The 12,775-nt window shown below is 46.2% G+C and overlaps 4 protein-coding genes across 4 annotated transcripts; 3 read left to right on the plus strand and 1 right to left on the minus strand.

Annotated features, from left to right (window-relative positions):
- Positions 1-3,500: 3,500 nt before the first annotated feature.
- Positions 3,501-5,998, plus strand: F4822DRAFT_49806 (MFS general substrate transporter). Its single transcript, XM_051463575.1, has 3 exons — positions 3,501-3,837; positions 3,926-4,138; positions 4,362-5,998. The coding sequence occupies exons 1-3, from the start codon at positions 3,598-3,600 to the stop codon at positions 5,481-5,483; spliced, it is 1,575 nt and encodes a 524-aa protein (XP_051309528.1). The 5' UTR covers positions 3,501-3,597; the 3' UTR covers positions 5,484-5,998.
- A 410-nt stretch (positions 5,999-6,408) lies between these two features.
- On the minus strand, positions 6,409-8,532 carry F4822DRAFT_417479 (uncharacterized protein). Its single transcript, XM_051459451.1, has one exon. The coding sequence runs from the start codon at positions 8,508-8,510 to the stop codon at positions 6,513-6,515; it is 1,998 nt and encodes a 665-aa protein (XP_051309529.1). The 5' UTR covers positions 8,511-8,532; the 3' UTR covers positions 6,409-6,512.
- A 225-nt stretch (positions 8,533-8,757) lies between these two features.
- On the plus strand, positions 8,758-10,382 carry F4822DRAFT_49870 (uncharacterized protein). Its single transcript, XM_051463577.1, has 2 exons — positions 8,758-9,749; positions 9,798-10,382. The coding sequence occupies exons 1-2, from the start codon at positions 9,005-9,007 to the stop codon at positions 10,154-10,156; spliced, it is 1,104 nt and encodes a 367-aa protein (XP_051309530.1). The 5' UTR covers positions 8,758-9,004; the 3' UTR covers positions 10,157-10,382.
- A 226-nt stretch (positions 10,383-10,608) lies between these two features.
- Positions 10,609-12,239, plus strand: F4822DRAFT_438611 (NTF2-like protein; the record flags this gene model as incomplete). Its single annotated transcript, XM_051462539.1, has 3 exons — positions 10,609-10,927; positions 10,997-11,440; positions 11,518-12,239. 3 exons carry the CDS (start codon positions 10,609-10,611, stop codon positions 12,237-12,239), a joined length of 1,485 nt encoding a protein of 494 aa, XP_051309531.1.
- Positions 12,240-12,775: the final 536 nt, after the last annotated feature.

The raw sequence follows: 12,775 nt of genomic DNA on the forward strand, positions 1-12,775 counted from the left end.
AAGGAGAGCCGGCACGATCATGGTTTGGATTTTCTGGCGTTTCCTTGGCCCCCCAATAACCGTTCGATTCAGAAGAGCGATTTGGTAAGATTGGTTCAGTAGCTTGCGGGGCTGCCAGCTTCGACGATTCTTACTAACCGTAATTGTAAAGATTATCGTAACATGTGAATAGACTAACATGGTGACCGAGACAGGGGTTTCTTTTTTTTCTTTTCCTCATTTTTTTTCGTTCTACAAACTGAGATTTACACTTATCAATCAATCTGTGGATATAAATCTGATTACGCAAGTCTCTAGGATATGGACAAGAAAGACTTGGGTTTTGAAGGTTAGACTCGGGAGAGAATCAACCGAGTCGCAAGTTTAGTTTCTTCGATGATATTAGTACTTAGATAGGTACCTAGGAGTGTAGCTACACTCATCACTGACACACATTATAGGGAAACGTGCTCCCTCTATGGGGATTGCGCCAACACGTAGATATTTCCGTTATATATTCGAAAGCAAGAGACTCGTGTTTCTCCTTGGCGATGAGTTAGGATATAATAGATTCTACGTATTCAAGTTCACCGCAAGCTCTGGCGTCAGCTTTAAGGTAGCAGCAACTTACTTACATATAGCTATACGACTTGGTAAGCTTACCTATGATAAAATCTATCATCTGTCAAGATAGAATTTTACAAATTGATCGCGGTTAGCCTTAATAATATCAACCGAAGCAACTCAGCCGCATATATTACCCCTGTCGCGTATATACCGGGAGTCTAAGGTAGAGCCCATCAAGCGCCGGCATTCTTCATTATGGAAAAAACGGCCCGATGCAACTAAATTTCTAAGCCGTAAATCACCATCATCAATCCCGGACCCGCTACACTTATTACGGAATACCAAGTCCAAGCCAAGTAGTGTCGGAGAGTTGAGTAGCTTGTTATCGGCATTGAGACCGGCAATCCCCTTCGTTCTATTAATTCTTGGTCTTATGAATCAATAGCTAGGGAGAAAATATGGTATCTAGTCTAGTAGACAGATGCTTCAATTTAAGCCCCTAGGATAATGACGAGAGCAAAAAATTTACTTCTAATGTCGGTGACTCATGGATACACAATTTCCGAGAACATAATGCAGTTATGAATAAATTCTCGGCTTGTCGGATAGGTGGCGTATATGGAATGGGGACCGAAACAATTCCGACAGTGTCCCGTGAACTGTGGCAAGAATGGAGGGTATTTTCGACCCATCTAGCTTTCTTTTGTTCACGATGCAAACAGCGCTCAGGTGGCAAGAAAATTGGTGCTCGGCCGCGGGGAGCGCTCACTACTTGGCAATAAGGCTGGAAAACTTACTCTACGCAATGCCTCTTTCAAGGTATCTAAGACCTTGTTTCAAATGCGGGCATTTAAATCCTAGTGAACACAGCAGCGAGGGAAATACAACAAGTCGTTCGACAATTCAGGGACTTTAGAATACGAAACCTTTGCATACATACTACGAAATCGCTCATGTCTTAAGCCCTATGGCCTAGACCACAATTGTCTATGGTTAAGCGGCTCACCTCGAGCTCCCGAATTTTCGTCGTCAGTTACATCCGGTTTCTCTTGGATTGCGCCCAATGCAACTGTCAATAAAAGAAGCTCGTAGATTCCACGACGTCAATGTCGTATTGCAGTTCCATGGCAGGGACAAATCTGGACTTCTCATATGATAGGTAGGAAAATTAACTCTCGTCCTACACATTATGGGCTGTTTGCGTTTCTAGACTCTTCGCGAATTGATATCTCTTTCATAACAAATTCTGATAGTAGCCGAAATATGTTCATCATACCCGCGAACTTTTCCGTGTTTTCGGGATACCCTCGTCCTGTTCGTGTTTTAGGGATTGAACCCTGTCATAAGTACCGAAATATTTGCGATTTAATAGGCTCGTGCCCTAGCAAAGCGGGCGAGGGTACGGCGCAATGTCGGCTAGCTCAGCTCTTACGGCGAGCATCTTGGCGTGAGTATTGAGATGTCACGAGCTTTTTTCTCTTTTGGGGTAATCTCAAACAACAAACAAGTTACTGATACTTGTTAGTAGGTATCTCTTTGATCTAACTGTGCAGTAGATACCTAGGTATAGGTGAATATATGTATTCACTTGGAGATGACCTGTATGTCTTTCTTCGTAGGATCCTATTACCCCAACGTATCCCATATCTCGTGCAATATGGATGTAGACATCGCAAAACTAGGAAGGAGAAAAACGCGTGGCCACGTACATCTTACCTGAATAGTGAAAGTCGCCCAGCGCGGGGGAATGAGGGGACGGTCTGAGGGGAACAAAGATATCGTGCTAGCTTTGTTCGAGAAGACGCCGTTCTATTCTAGTGTTTCTAATGTTGCTGACCAGTCTTCTTCTTGAGGGAACCCCCCTGTTCCGCTAAGGTAGTTTGGTATCCGTTGACCATTCGGCTTCTTTCGGTATGCTATGGTCCCTATCCATTGGGGGTCTCAATGATGTAACTGCGTGATAATGCATGGCTTTCGTGTTGAACGACAAGGTCACACCTAGATCGCAAACCTATGTAGATTCGGAAATAACCATTTAGGTCCGCTTCAGGAAGTCCCTTGCTTGAAATATTTGGGTACGTTTATTTAGAAATTGGAGTAACTGGACGTTGTGATAAAATTATGAAGGAAGTCTGTGTAAATCATCAAAGCGTCCCCTCACTTTTCTTCTTCTTTCTCTCTTTTCCCTACCCTTGTGTTCCTGTGGCTGGACGAAAACACACACAACCTCTTGTGAATTCTAACTTCGATAGGCTCCCAAAGTCCTTGCCTCCTCTTCTTTTTGATTGTAACTCTGTTGCGATGGGATGGGGCATCCTAGGGCCATTTTCCGCAGAAGGGACCGATCGTCGGCTTTGGTTTGTTGGTCTTAGCGTCGACTGAAGGAGATCTCATGGTCCTTTTTTTTTCTTTGCTTTCTCTTGGCCTTGGCTATGGGGATTATCTTATAAGAAATGCGACAGCCATCAGGCTGGGGAAAACCAGTAGCGTAATTGGCGTGGCACCGCACTCGGGGGATTTTCTTTCTTCTCATGACAGCTAACCACCATAACGTCAGTATCTACTCCGACCCCCTATCCAATCAGCTTCCCCATAGCTTGCATACTTGATCCTGGTTAGCTTCCAGGATCCCGTTCCCTTTCCCCCGCACCACCCAGAATATTCCTAGACCGCCCAGATTGCCCAGAAAGACTTCGAGGTTGGGGTCATGGTCCTCTCTCTCATGACTGACTAACTCGACTAGGATCGGTCATTAAGGATTACATAGCGGTAGGAGGTACATACCCGGGTACGTAGTATGTAACTTATACCATGTAGGTAGTAGGTAGTAGAGGAAGAAAAAAAAAAAAACCACATTATAATAACCTGGTGGATGCTGTGCCGCCGTCATCTCCATTGTCGTATTTTTTCCCTTTCGCACCCCCCGGACTCGTTTATATACGACCGGGTCCCTCCCCGATTGTGTCCATTGTGTTGTTCCTTTAGTACGGCGAACACCACACAGAAGCTTCATTGCTTATCCTCAAGCTTGCTGAAATATACAGCCGAACAATGGCGACAACCACTAAGGATGAAGGCGCACCGGCGTCTCACAATGCCTATAGAAGAAATGTGATCGAGGATGACTCCAACATCTATCCTCCGCATCATGGCATGTCGGCTAGGGAGTACTTGGCCACACGTATCTCGACTTTGAAGCCTCCTATGACGAAGGCGCCCAACCCGATTAGCCTCATTAGGATGTTGAATCGTCACCAATGGGCTTTCTTTGGAGTCGCATTCTGGGCTTGGGTATGCTTCATGAATTTCTATCTCCCATCTTCTCCAATTTGTTCTTGCGCGATCTCAATGTATACGCGTTACTAATCGGATTCGATAGACATGGGATTCTTTCGATTTCTTCACCGTATCGCTTACTGTCGACAATTTGTCTGAGACATTCGGTAAATCCAACACGGACATCACTTGGGGAATTACACTCGTTTTGATGTTCCGATCCGTCGGCTCCGTTCTCTTCGGTATCGCAGCTGATCGCTATGGTCGGAAATGGCCCTTCATCGTCAATAACATTCTCTTCATCATACTTGAATTGGTAAGTCGTGTCGCCGATCCCCATCACATCACATATTTCCCGCATAAATTGGGTATTCCACTCTTAGAAGGCTACCACATCGCGTGGCGCTGCTGCTAGAAATTGGGATGCCAATCATGCACATCCTCCCACAGCTTGGCGGCACTTGGCGCAGCGTTGGCAAAAGCTTCGCGTTCACTTCATGTCGTGGTTATTAGCGGTCGCTAACTGATGTAAATCGTAGGGAACCGGTTTCTGCCAGACTTACGGTCAATTTCTGGCATGTCGTGCGCTTTTCGGAATCGCTATGGGTGGTCTTTATGGAAACGCCGCCGCAACGGCTCTTGAAGATCTTCCCAACGAGGCGAGAGGTTTGTTGAGTGGTTTGCTCCAACAAGGCTACGCATTCGGCTACCTCCTCGCTGCCGCCTTTTCTCGCGCTCTCGTCGATACTACCTCTCACGAATGGCGTCCCTTGTTCTGGTTCGGTGCTGGGCCACCAGTACTTTTCATCCTCTGGCGTCTCATTTTGCCCGAAACCGACACGTACCTACAACACCAGGAAATGCGACGTGTTAACGGAAGCATTGGCAAGACCTTCTTGACCGAGGGCAAGATCGCTCTCAAGCACCACTGGTTACTGCTTGTCTACCTCGTCCTTCTTATGGCTGGTTTCAACTTCATGTCTCACGGATCTCAGGATCTGTACCCGACAATGTTGAAGAACCAGTTCAATTTCAATGCCGACCAAGTTACTGTAACTCAAGTTGTCGCGAATTTAGGTGCCATGGTCGGAGGTACCGCCGTAGGTTTCTGCTCGCAAATATTTGGCCGTCGTCTTAGCATTATCGTCATGTGCATCATCGGCGGTGCATTATTGTACCCATACACTTTCGTTTCCAACGAAAGGATCATCGCCGCCGCCTTTTTCGAACAATTCTGCGTTCAGGGTGCCTGGGGTGTTATTCCCGTGCATCTAATGGAATTATCCCCTGGTGCATTCCGAACCTTCGTAGTCGGTACCAGTTACCAACTCGGTAATCTCGTCTCGTCTGCTAGCTCGACGATCGAAGCAACCATCGGAGAGCGGTTCCCCCTCTCACCCAAGGGCGAAACGAAGCGATACAACTACGGCATCGTTATCTGCATCTTCATGGGTTGCGTGTACGCATACGTGATTGTCCTAACTCTTCTAGGACCCGAACATCTGAACAGAAATATGGATGTCGGTCACGATGCGGATGCGGTCGAGGCTGCGGGTATAGACACGGTTACCAAGGCGGTAGAACACGCTGTGCCGGGGCGCGACGCTTCTGCTAGTGAGGATGGTGATGCGGAGAAAGGGACCGCTACCCACGCTTCCTAGATTTTGATTAGCAACGGTTGAGTCGAGTTTGAGAGGCGAGGTTTGAAGCCGAGCAGCGACAAGCGACTGTCGAAGAAGCCGCAAGGTGACTACGTTGAGGAATCACCAACGAAGTCCCCTCATCCATACCTCTGATGTCGCTGATGAGAGATGATAGACACCTTTTTATTCTTTCTAAATAGGTTTTTGATTACCCTGAATTATAAGGTCGCATAGCTTTATGTATCCCATACGGGCAAATGGGAGGATAGGAAATTCAGTTGATACCACAGCCAAATAACATAGGATGGCAACAGCGCAAGTCCTCGTTTTTGGCTACGTCCTAACGATGACGATCAATTAAGATATTTTGAATAAGGAGGAAAACATTTTCAATTTCATCAGTCCACAAGAACATGACCTTTACCATCCCAGAGGTAGAAAACCCCTCTTTGTATGTTTTTTCGATGTGCTACAAGTGGATCAGAACAACATCCGATCATTTACACTATGCGAGACAGGGTCGCATATGCGATACATGACCGCTATCCTTCGTCACCGGTGTGACGGCTATGCCTTGGATAATGAGTTTGTAGAGATAATTGTACGACCAGAGATTCCTTGGCTGCGGATGCCGGACGTCCCGATTGTCAAATGACAGGTATTATTTATAGACCGACAATCCATCTCGAAGACGCATAGGTAGGTAGTCTAGCCTTTCACAAGACCAAGCCGTCAAAATATTCGTCTTGGCTTTCTTAGCATGAGGGTAATAGCGCCTAGGTGTGGTTGGCGTTTGTTGTTCCGGTTTCACCAGCCAAGACAACATACTTGAAGACACGATGATTGATGCGCGTCGCATAAAATAGGTAGATGTAGGCTCGACTAGATTCGTAGCACCTACTTTTTAGGATTTATATCGAAAAAATATTTCAATTCCCATTTATGATTATTTCTAATTCGGCTTTCTACCTACCCTCTAAGCCAACATCCTCCTAGACACGTATGTTATTGGGACCAAAAACTTCGAGAACAAACAGCTCCTATACATTATAGATCCGTCCGAATACCCAATTCTCTTATGTATCTAGGGTATTTACTAGATCTGATCTCGGACTCCTCAGCTTCACGGTTTCTCTTCCTAGTTCGCTGTGCTAAAGCAGAATGTGGAGGGAGCAATTCTTCCGTCAGATCTTTCGGCCACATCCCTGTTACCATCATCTCGAGTAAAGTCGGTTGCGACAGTTTCGAAAGAATAGAGTGTGAATCTTTTAGCACGTCTTCTTTTGGCGGCAACGGGTCCGCCGTCTTCCGTCGTAATGTTTCATAAGCTTCCTCAACATTGTGCATCATCTCTGCCATCGACAAATCGTGGCTGAGTTTAGTTATCCCTATCTGCTTACTTTGAGAGTTAAGGTCGGCTGAGCGCTCGATGATATTTAGGCTGTGGTTATGTTCTCGGCGCATGAGGCTTTGTAGAAAGCTATTGTAGCCTTGAAGAGCCTGTGGATGTAAATCGGCGAGTTCTCCGTAGCGCAGTGAATGGGTAACTTCGTCTGCCCACGCGATCGCAGTTTTGATACTATTATTCACGCCTCGTCCCTTCCTGAAATGGCTAGTCATTGCAGCATCACCAGCCAGTGCAACTAGGAAATGTGGTCGATAGTGACTTAACTCCCCACTCCTTAGCACCGCTTTGGCTGCATTGCTCACTCCTCTTACATCGATTGATATTGGAAATATGTCGGAAGCCTTATCATCTTCATTTAACCCGTATAGTGTAAGCCCGTCTTGGATCAGGCGCGGAAGTTGCAGGTTCTCCGGATCTATGGATGGCAAGTCCCAGTCGCAATCCAGGCCGCAGCCCAAGTCGGAAGAAGAGCACGGATTTCCAAAGTACATACAGTACTCACCGCATTCGGTACATTGTTGACTTAACTCATCTTTTGTTAGATGAATCGTAAGATACCCTTTGCTAAAACTGCTGTCTTCGTTCTGGTTACTCACGTTGAGTAGGTAGCGTGACTGTGACATGGACAAAATGACATTCATAGATTGGGACAATGGTAGTGGATCCTTACGAGAGATTTCAATGGCAAATATTACGCTGCTCCCACGTTTGACATCGTCGTTCGGGAAGTATGCTTCTCGTACCCAAGAGTCAGCTCCATCTGCGCCAAGCACCAAGTGAAAGTCGCCGATGTTGTTGTTGAGTCCTTCCTCATCTAGGCTTTCTGGGTGAAGATAGACAATATCTTGAAAATCAGTATCTTGAATCCGGTGAAGCAGGCGATCCTCGATATTTCCTATCCGAAGGCTAATTGAATTGGGCCAAACCTGGTCTTGATGTTTCCCTGAAAGAGCACGTTGTGTTCGTGGGTGTAGTAAAGCCATGACATCGTCCCGCAACGTCACAACTTGACCTCGACGCCATTCCTCTCCAGAGCAGTCAGCAAAGGAAAACATCGAATTGCGTCCGGTTTTCTGATATCGTCCTTCATATACGTGGATCTCAACGCCAAAGTTAGCCTTCTCAGCTAGTGTTATTGCTGCAGTAAGACCAGTCAAGCCTCCCCCGATGATGATCACCCGGAATGGGGCGGCTTGAACACCGTAAACTAAAGTCGGCTGACTCTGTATGAAGGTGTATTTTCGCTGGGCAGAAGGATTGGATATATAATCTTTAACTTCTCGCGTCAACCCGGACCAGTTGTGTGCACCCTGAGACAACATAAATTGCATGATACCAAACAAAATGGGCGTGATCGTGGATGAGGAAGCACTACGAAATCCATCTATTCCGACTAATAGCGCCATTAAACGTAGAATGCCTGCGTATTTGGCTCCGGATATTACCTTATATAGTCTATGGCGTATGTCATTCCCGAGAGCATTGAACCATGCTAATTTCGATAAAATACTTCGTGCCTTGTCAAGATTATTTCCGACAAGCCAACTCCATTTCCATTGGATAAAAGTAAAAATACTATTAGAAAGACTTAAGCCAGCGAAGCGGCGAGAAAGCCCTGCGACGGTTGTAACACCCATGATATAATAAACTTGTAAGTCTTCTATTGTATAATGATGTCGAACATAGAGTAAATGCGTTGAGGCGAAGGGGTTTATATACCTAGATGTGTACAGTTATGTCGCATAATTGTGTATAATGTAGCCCTAAGACATCATATGCGACCGTCTTTATTTTGAACAAGTACTTGAAACAGCTTGCCGTCTCTGGACGGTTCTCAATTTCATCTTAGTGGCAAGTATCGGTGTAAGTTTTCCCCTTGTATTCAGTATGACTTTCAAGCGAATTTATTTTCAAAGCTTGGGCTAGAAAGAAGAGTACTTACTGTTGCATCTATCATATATCACGTCGTATTCATGCAGCCTGCCTATGCGGGCTGTACAGACCCCCCAAAAACTATGCATCGTGTTGATTAGGTTGAAATCAGGCTCGAGCATCTCATAACCCAGCCGAATAGATACCTATTGAGTCCTTAGTAAATTACCTTCGTGGAATTTTCATTTCAAGAACGAACATGTACGAAATAGACCCCCAAGGCGATGTTGTACTTACCCTTCGCAACCCGAATGCTCTATTTGCAGTGTGGGACGGACCAGAACCTCCCCCTCCCCCTGCTCCAAATGAACAGCCGACCGAGCCCGACTATGAAGAGACGAAATACGCTGACTATGAAGACGAATATGCAGGCGACTTCATAACTCATTCTGGACCCAGCGACGAACCTATCGTCATAGAAGCTGATAAGACCGAACCCGCTGATCCGCCTAATGATCATCACATACAAAACTCAGACCCCGAGCCGCAATTTCGGCTCTCTTCAAGACACCTGATATTGGGATCCGAATATTTCAAGCACACTTTGACTGGACCCTGGAAGGAAAACGCATTAGTGGCTTCGGATGGTTACCGCTCCGTGGAAACCGAGGATTGGGATCTGAATGCTCTGCTGATCTTGATGCGAATAATACATTGCCGGAATCGCGAAGTGCCTCGGACTGTGAGTCTGGAAATGCTTGCGAAAATTGCCGTTCTTGTCGACTACTATCAATGTCACGAGGCCGTTGAAGTCTGGTCAGACTTGTATATTGACAAGCTCAAGGATTCCATCCCAACGACTTTGAATAGAAATCTCATCCTATGGATCCTTATCTCCTTGGTATTTGATAAGAAGGCACTGTTTAGAGACGTAACAAAGACCGCACTGGAGCATGGCCAAGGGGGATTACCTACGCTGGGATTGCCAATCGCGGTTGTAGCTGGTAAGGTTGACGTGCCTACCCAACACGACAAGCTAACCAGGCCAATAGATGAGATTGACGAGCAAAGGCAGGAATTCGTCCACCGCGTGTTCACTCACATGCATGGTCTGCTTGGACTACTGCGTGATGGCGAGGCGGGGTGCTCATTCGAGTGTTCATCGATGATGCTGGGGGCTTTAACGATGCAGATGCATTCACACGGTATTCTTGATCCGCAGCCGCAACCTCCGTACTCTGGATACGGCATCAAATCTGTAATGGAGTTGGTTCGGGGCTTCAAGTCACCAGAATGGTCTACTCCCACCCACCGTAGATCATACGCGCACGGCTGCAATCTTTCGGGATTGTTTGACGAAAAAATGAATTCTACAGTGGCGGGCTTGGAGCTGAAAGACATCCGACGTTAATAATTCGAGCTTTCGATATCCATCCTGTCGAATATGAGTTGAAGTCGAAGATACAGAGCTGTTTGTGTGATTTGCTCATGTTCGTGGAGCATCGTACTTCTAGCAATCATGAGGAACACCGAGCCCTTAGGTGACGATTGTTACTAAATCCACACAAATGATTATGGATAATAATGTGACTTTTCTTCAAATTCGCCTTCTTTCTTATGATTGGTCGCGAGTGTAGTCCCGACTGGGTGGTATAACCTAGGTACCGCATTAAGAGTTGAAGGAGGCAAGTTTTCGTATTTGACGTTGACGTCATCCGGAGTCGACTTTCAACCCCGAACCTGTTTTGAAGCCATCCAAAATGATTATTCTTAAATAATTATTATATCAGACTATTCGAGCTTGAAATTAACTGTTTTTCCTTTAAAGCTATTTTCTACTTTTCCATTTTTGTTGTAGTAATTATGGATATCAACCTACCAAATCTCGTCAACGCCGCCATGCCGAATCGCGGCGACCGTAACGTTGGAATCGTCTCATACAACGGCGGTTCCAACCACAATGACCCGGGTTTCTTATCCAATGACTTTCCTCGTTCACCACCAAAACTATATATCACCGCTGAAGATGATGACTTTGACGTAGTAACACTGGGCGAATGGAGGGATGAAGGTTTCAACGTCGAATACATTCCAATGGGTGATGGTGGTAACGACTATCGAACCAAGATTCAATTTTTAAGTAAATCGGATCTGGGCCCTTGCGAGACTTTTGGTATAATTGGTATGTTTACGATCTCGTCAAATCCCTACAATTTCTAGACTTGCTTTGGAAATTCTGACCTTAAGTTAGCATATGGTGATGCTGCTAGTTTTTGCCTCGAGCATTTTCATATTCTGGACAATAACCCTGAGTTCAAACTATGTTGTCTTATTGCGTATTATCCCACGCGCATCCCGGATCCGCGCACCAAGTTTCCTGGGGGTATCAATGTCCTTGTTCACCTGGCTAGTGGGGAGGAGGTCGGTATCGTGAAGCAAACCCAGATGGTGGGTATCCAGGGGAAGAAACGAACATCTAAAAGGAAGATCGAGCGAGGCACGGGTACTGGAGGAACGCTTCAAATGGCCTATCCGAGTTACACCTATGGTGCTACCCCGGGATTCGCAGAGCACGATCTAGATGAATTCGACAGGGTCAGCGCGGAGTTAAGTTGGAGTCGAAGCCTGGCTACGGTCAGGAGAGCATTCCGGAAGGACGTCGATCTAGAGAAGGTACTTGAGCAGAATGTCGAAAGTAAGCCCATATCCCTAGATTCCCATTTCCCTTGAGGTCATAGAAAGTGATAAATGGCATTCACTTACAAATACCAGGTAAATTCTATTCGCGTCACTTGCAACAGACATTGTCCACTTATTCAGCTCATAAGAGCCCTCATGTAACCCATATTCCCACTTTGACAGGTGGTATTGGCCCCGATGAGCTCCAGAGGTTTTACTCCGAGTTCTTCATCGATAGGAACCCTTCATCTATGAAACTCACTCTACTTTCCCGCACTATCGGCACCGATCGCGTTGTGGATGAGATGCACATTGCTTTCAAGCACACCCAGGAAATGCCATGGATCCTTCCAGGAATACCACCCACTAATAAGAAAGTCGAGATACTAGTGGTAAGCATCGTGGCTCTTCGTGGAGGAAGACTCTACCATGAGCATATCTATTGGGACCAAGCTAGCGTGTTGGTGCAAATTGGCCTCTTGGATCCAAAGGTTGTTCCGAGTAAAGCCAGAGAGAAAGGAGTTAAGCAACTGCCGATTGTTGGAAAGGAGGCAGCTAAGCGCGTACTGAACGGCTACGACGAAGGCGATGAAGGCGAGGCGACGAATGATTTGATAGATGAATGGAATGACGACGTTGATGACGACGACTCCAGCGATGGAAATGAACGTACCGAAAACCTAGATACCAATGGTAAGACAGAAGAGGGCAGTAATGAAAAGCAAGAGGAAGAATCGAAGAGCAAGGGGTCCGAACAAGCCCCGCCAAGCGAGGCACAGGTAGAAGACGGGAACGCGCAGGCGGACCAGCAATGAAATTCCCCAAGCCACGAAGTTATGGGTTTCTTTTCCGGGCGATGCACTCTATAGCCAGCTCTCTAATTTAATGTGTTAATGCTAGTAGCCTTCGGGACCGAGGAATCTTGCAGTGCGCCACCTACAGCGCCATGCCCTCCGCCTATCATGTATCTAGCAGTGATTCCACAGTTGGTGGATATGACCGGTGTGTCGACTTGTCCGAGGACCGACGGTTCAGGGCAAGACAACCTATCCCAAAAAAGACAACTGCAAAAATGGTCTAGAAAAAGACCAAAATATGAAGTTCCGTTTGTATTAGGTATTACACGTAAGCCTTGAACCAGATATTGTATGTGCCTGAAACAAACTGTTATTAAACCAAATTCATAGCCAACAAGTTACTGAAATCTATTGAGGCGTACTTACATTCCTGCTAGGCATTCCAAGTGTGTTTTTAAGTAACCAGAAGTGGCGGAAAAGGACTCAGCAGCACGGAGGTTAAGCTTCTATACTCCGTCCAAAGCCTTAAGAATATACTCTCGACCGGAGAAATC

Source organism: Hypoxylon trugodes (genome assembly GCF_022578975.1).
Source record: "Hypoxylon trugodes strain CBS 135444 unplaced genomic scaffold F4822scaffold_10, whole genome shotgun sequence".
NCBI classification, from domain to species: domain Eukaryota; kingdom Fungi; phylum Ascomycota; class Sordariomycetes; order Xylariales; family Hypoxylaceae; genus Hypoxylon; species Hypoxylon trugodes.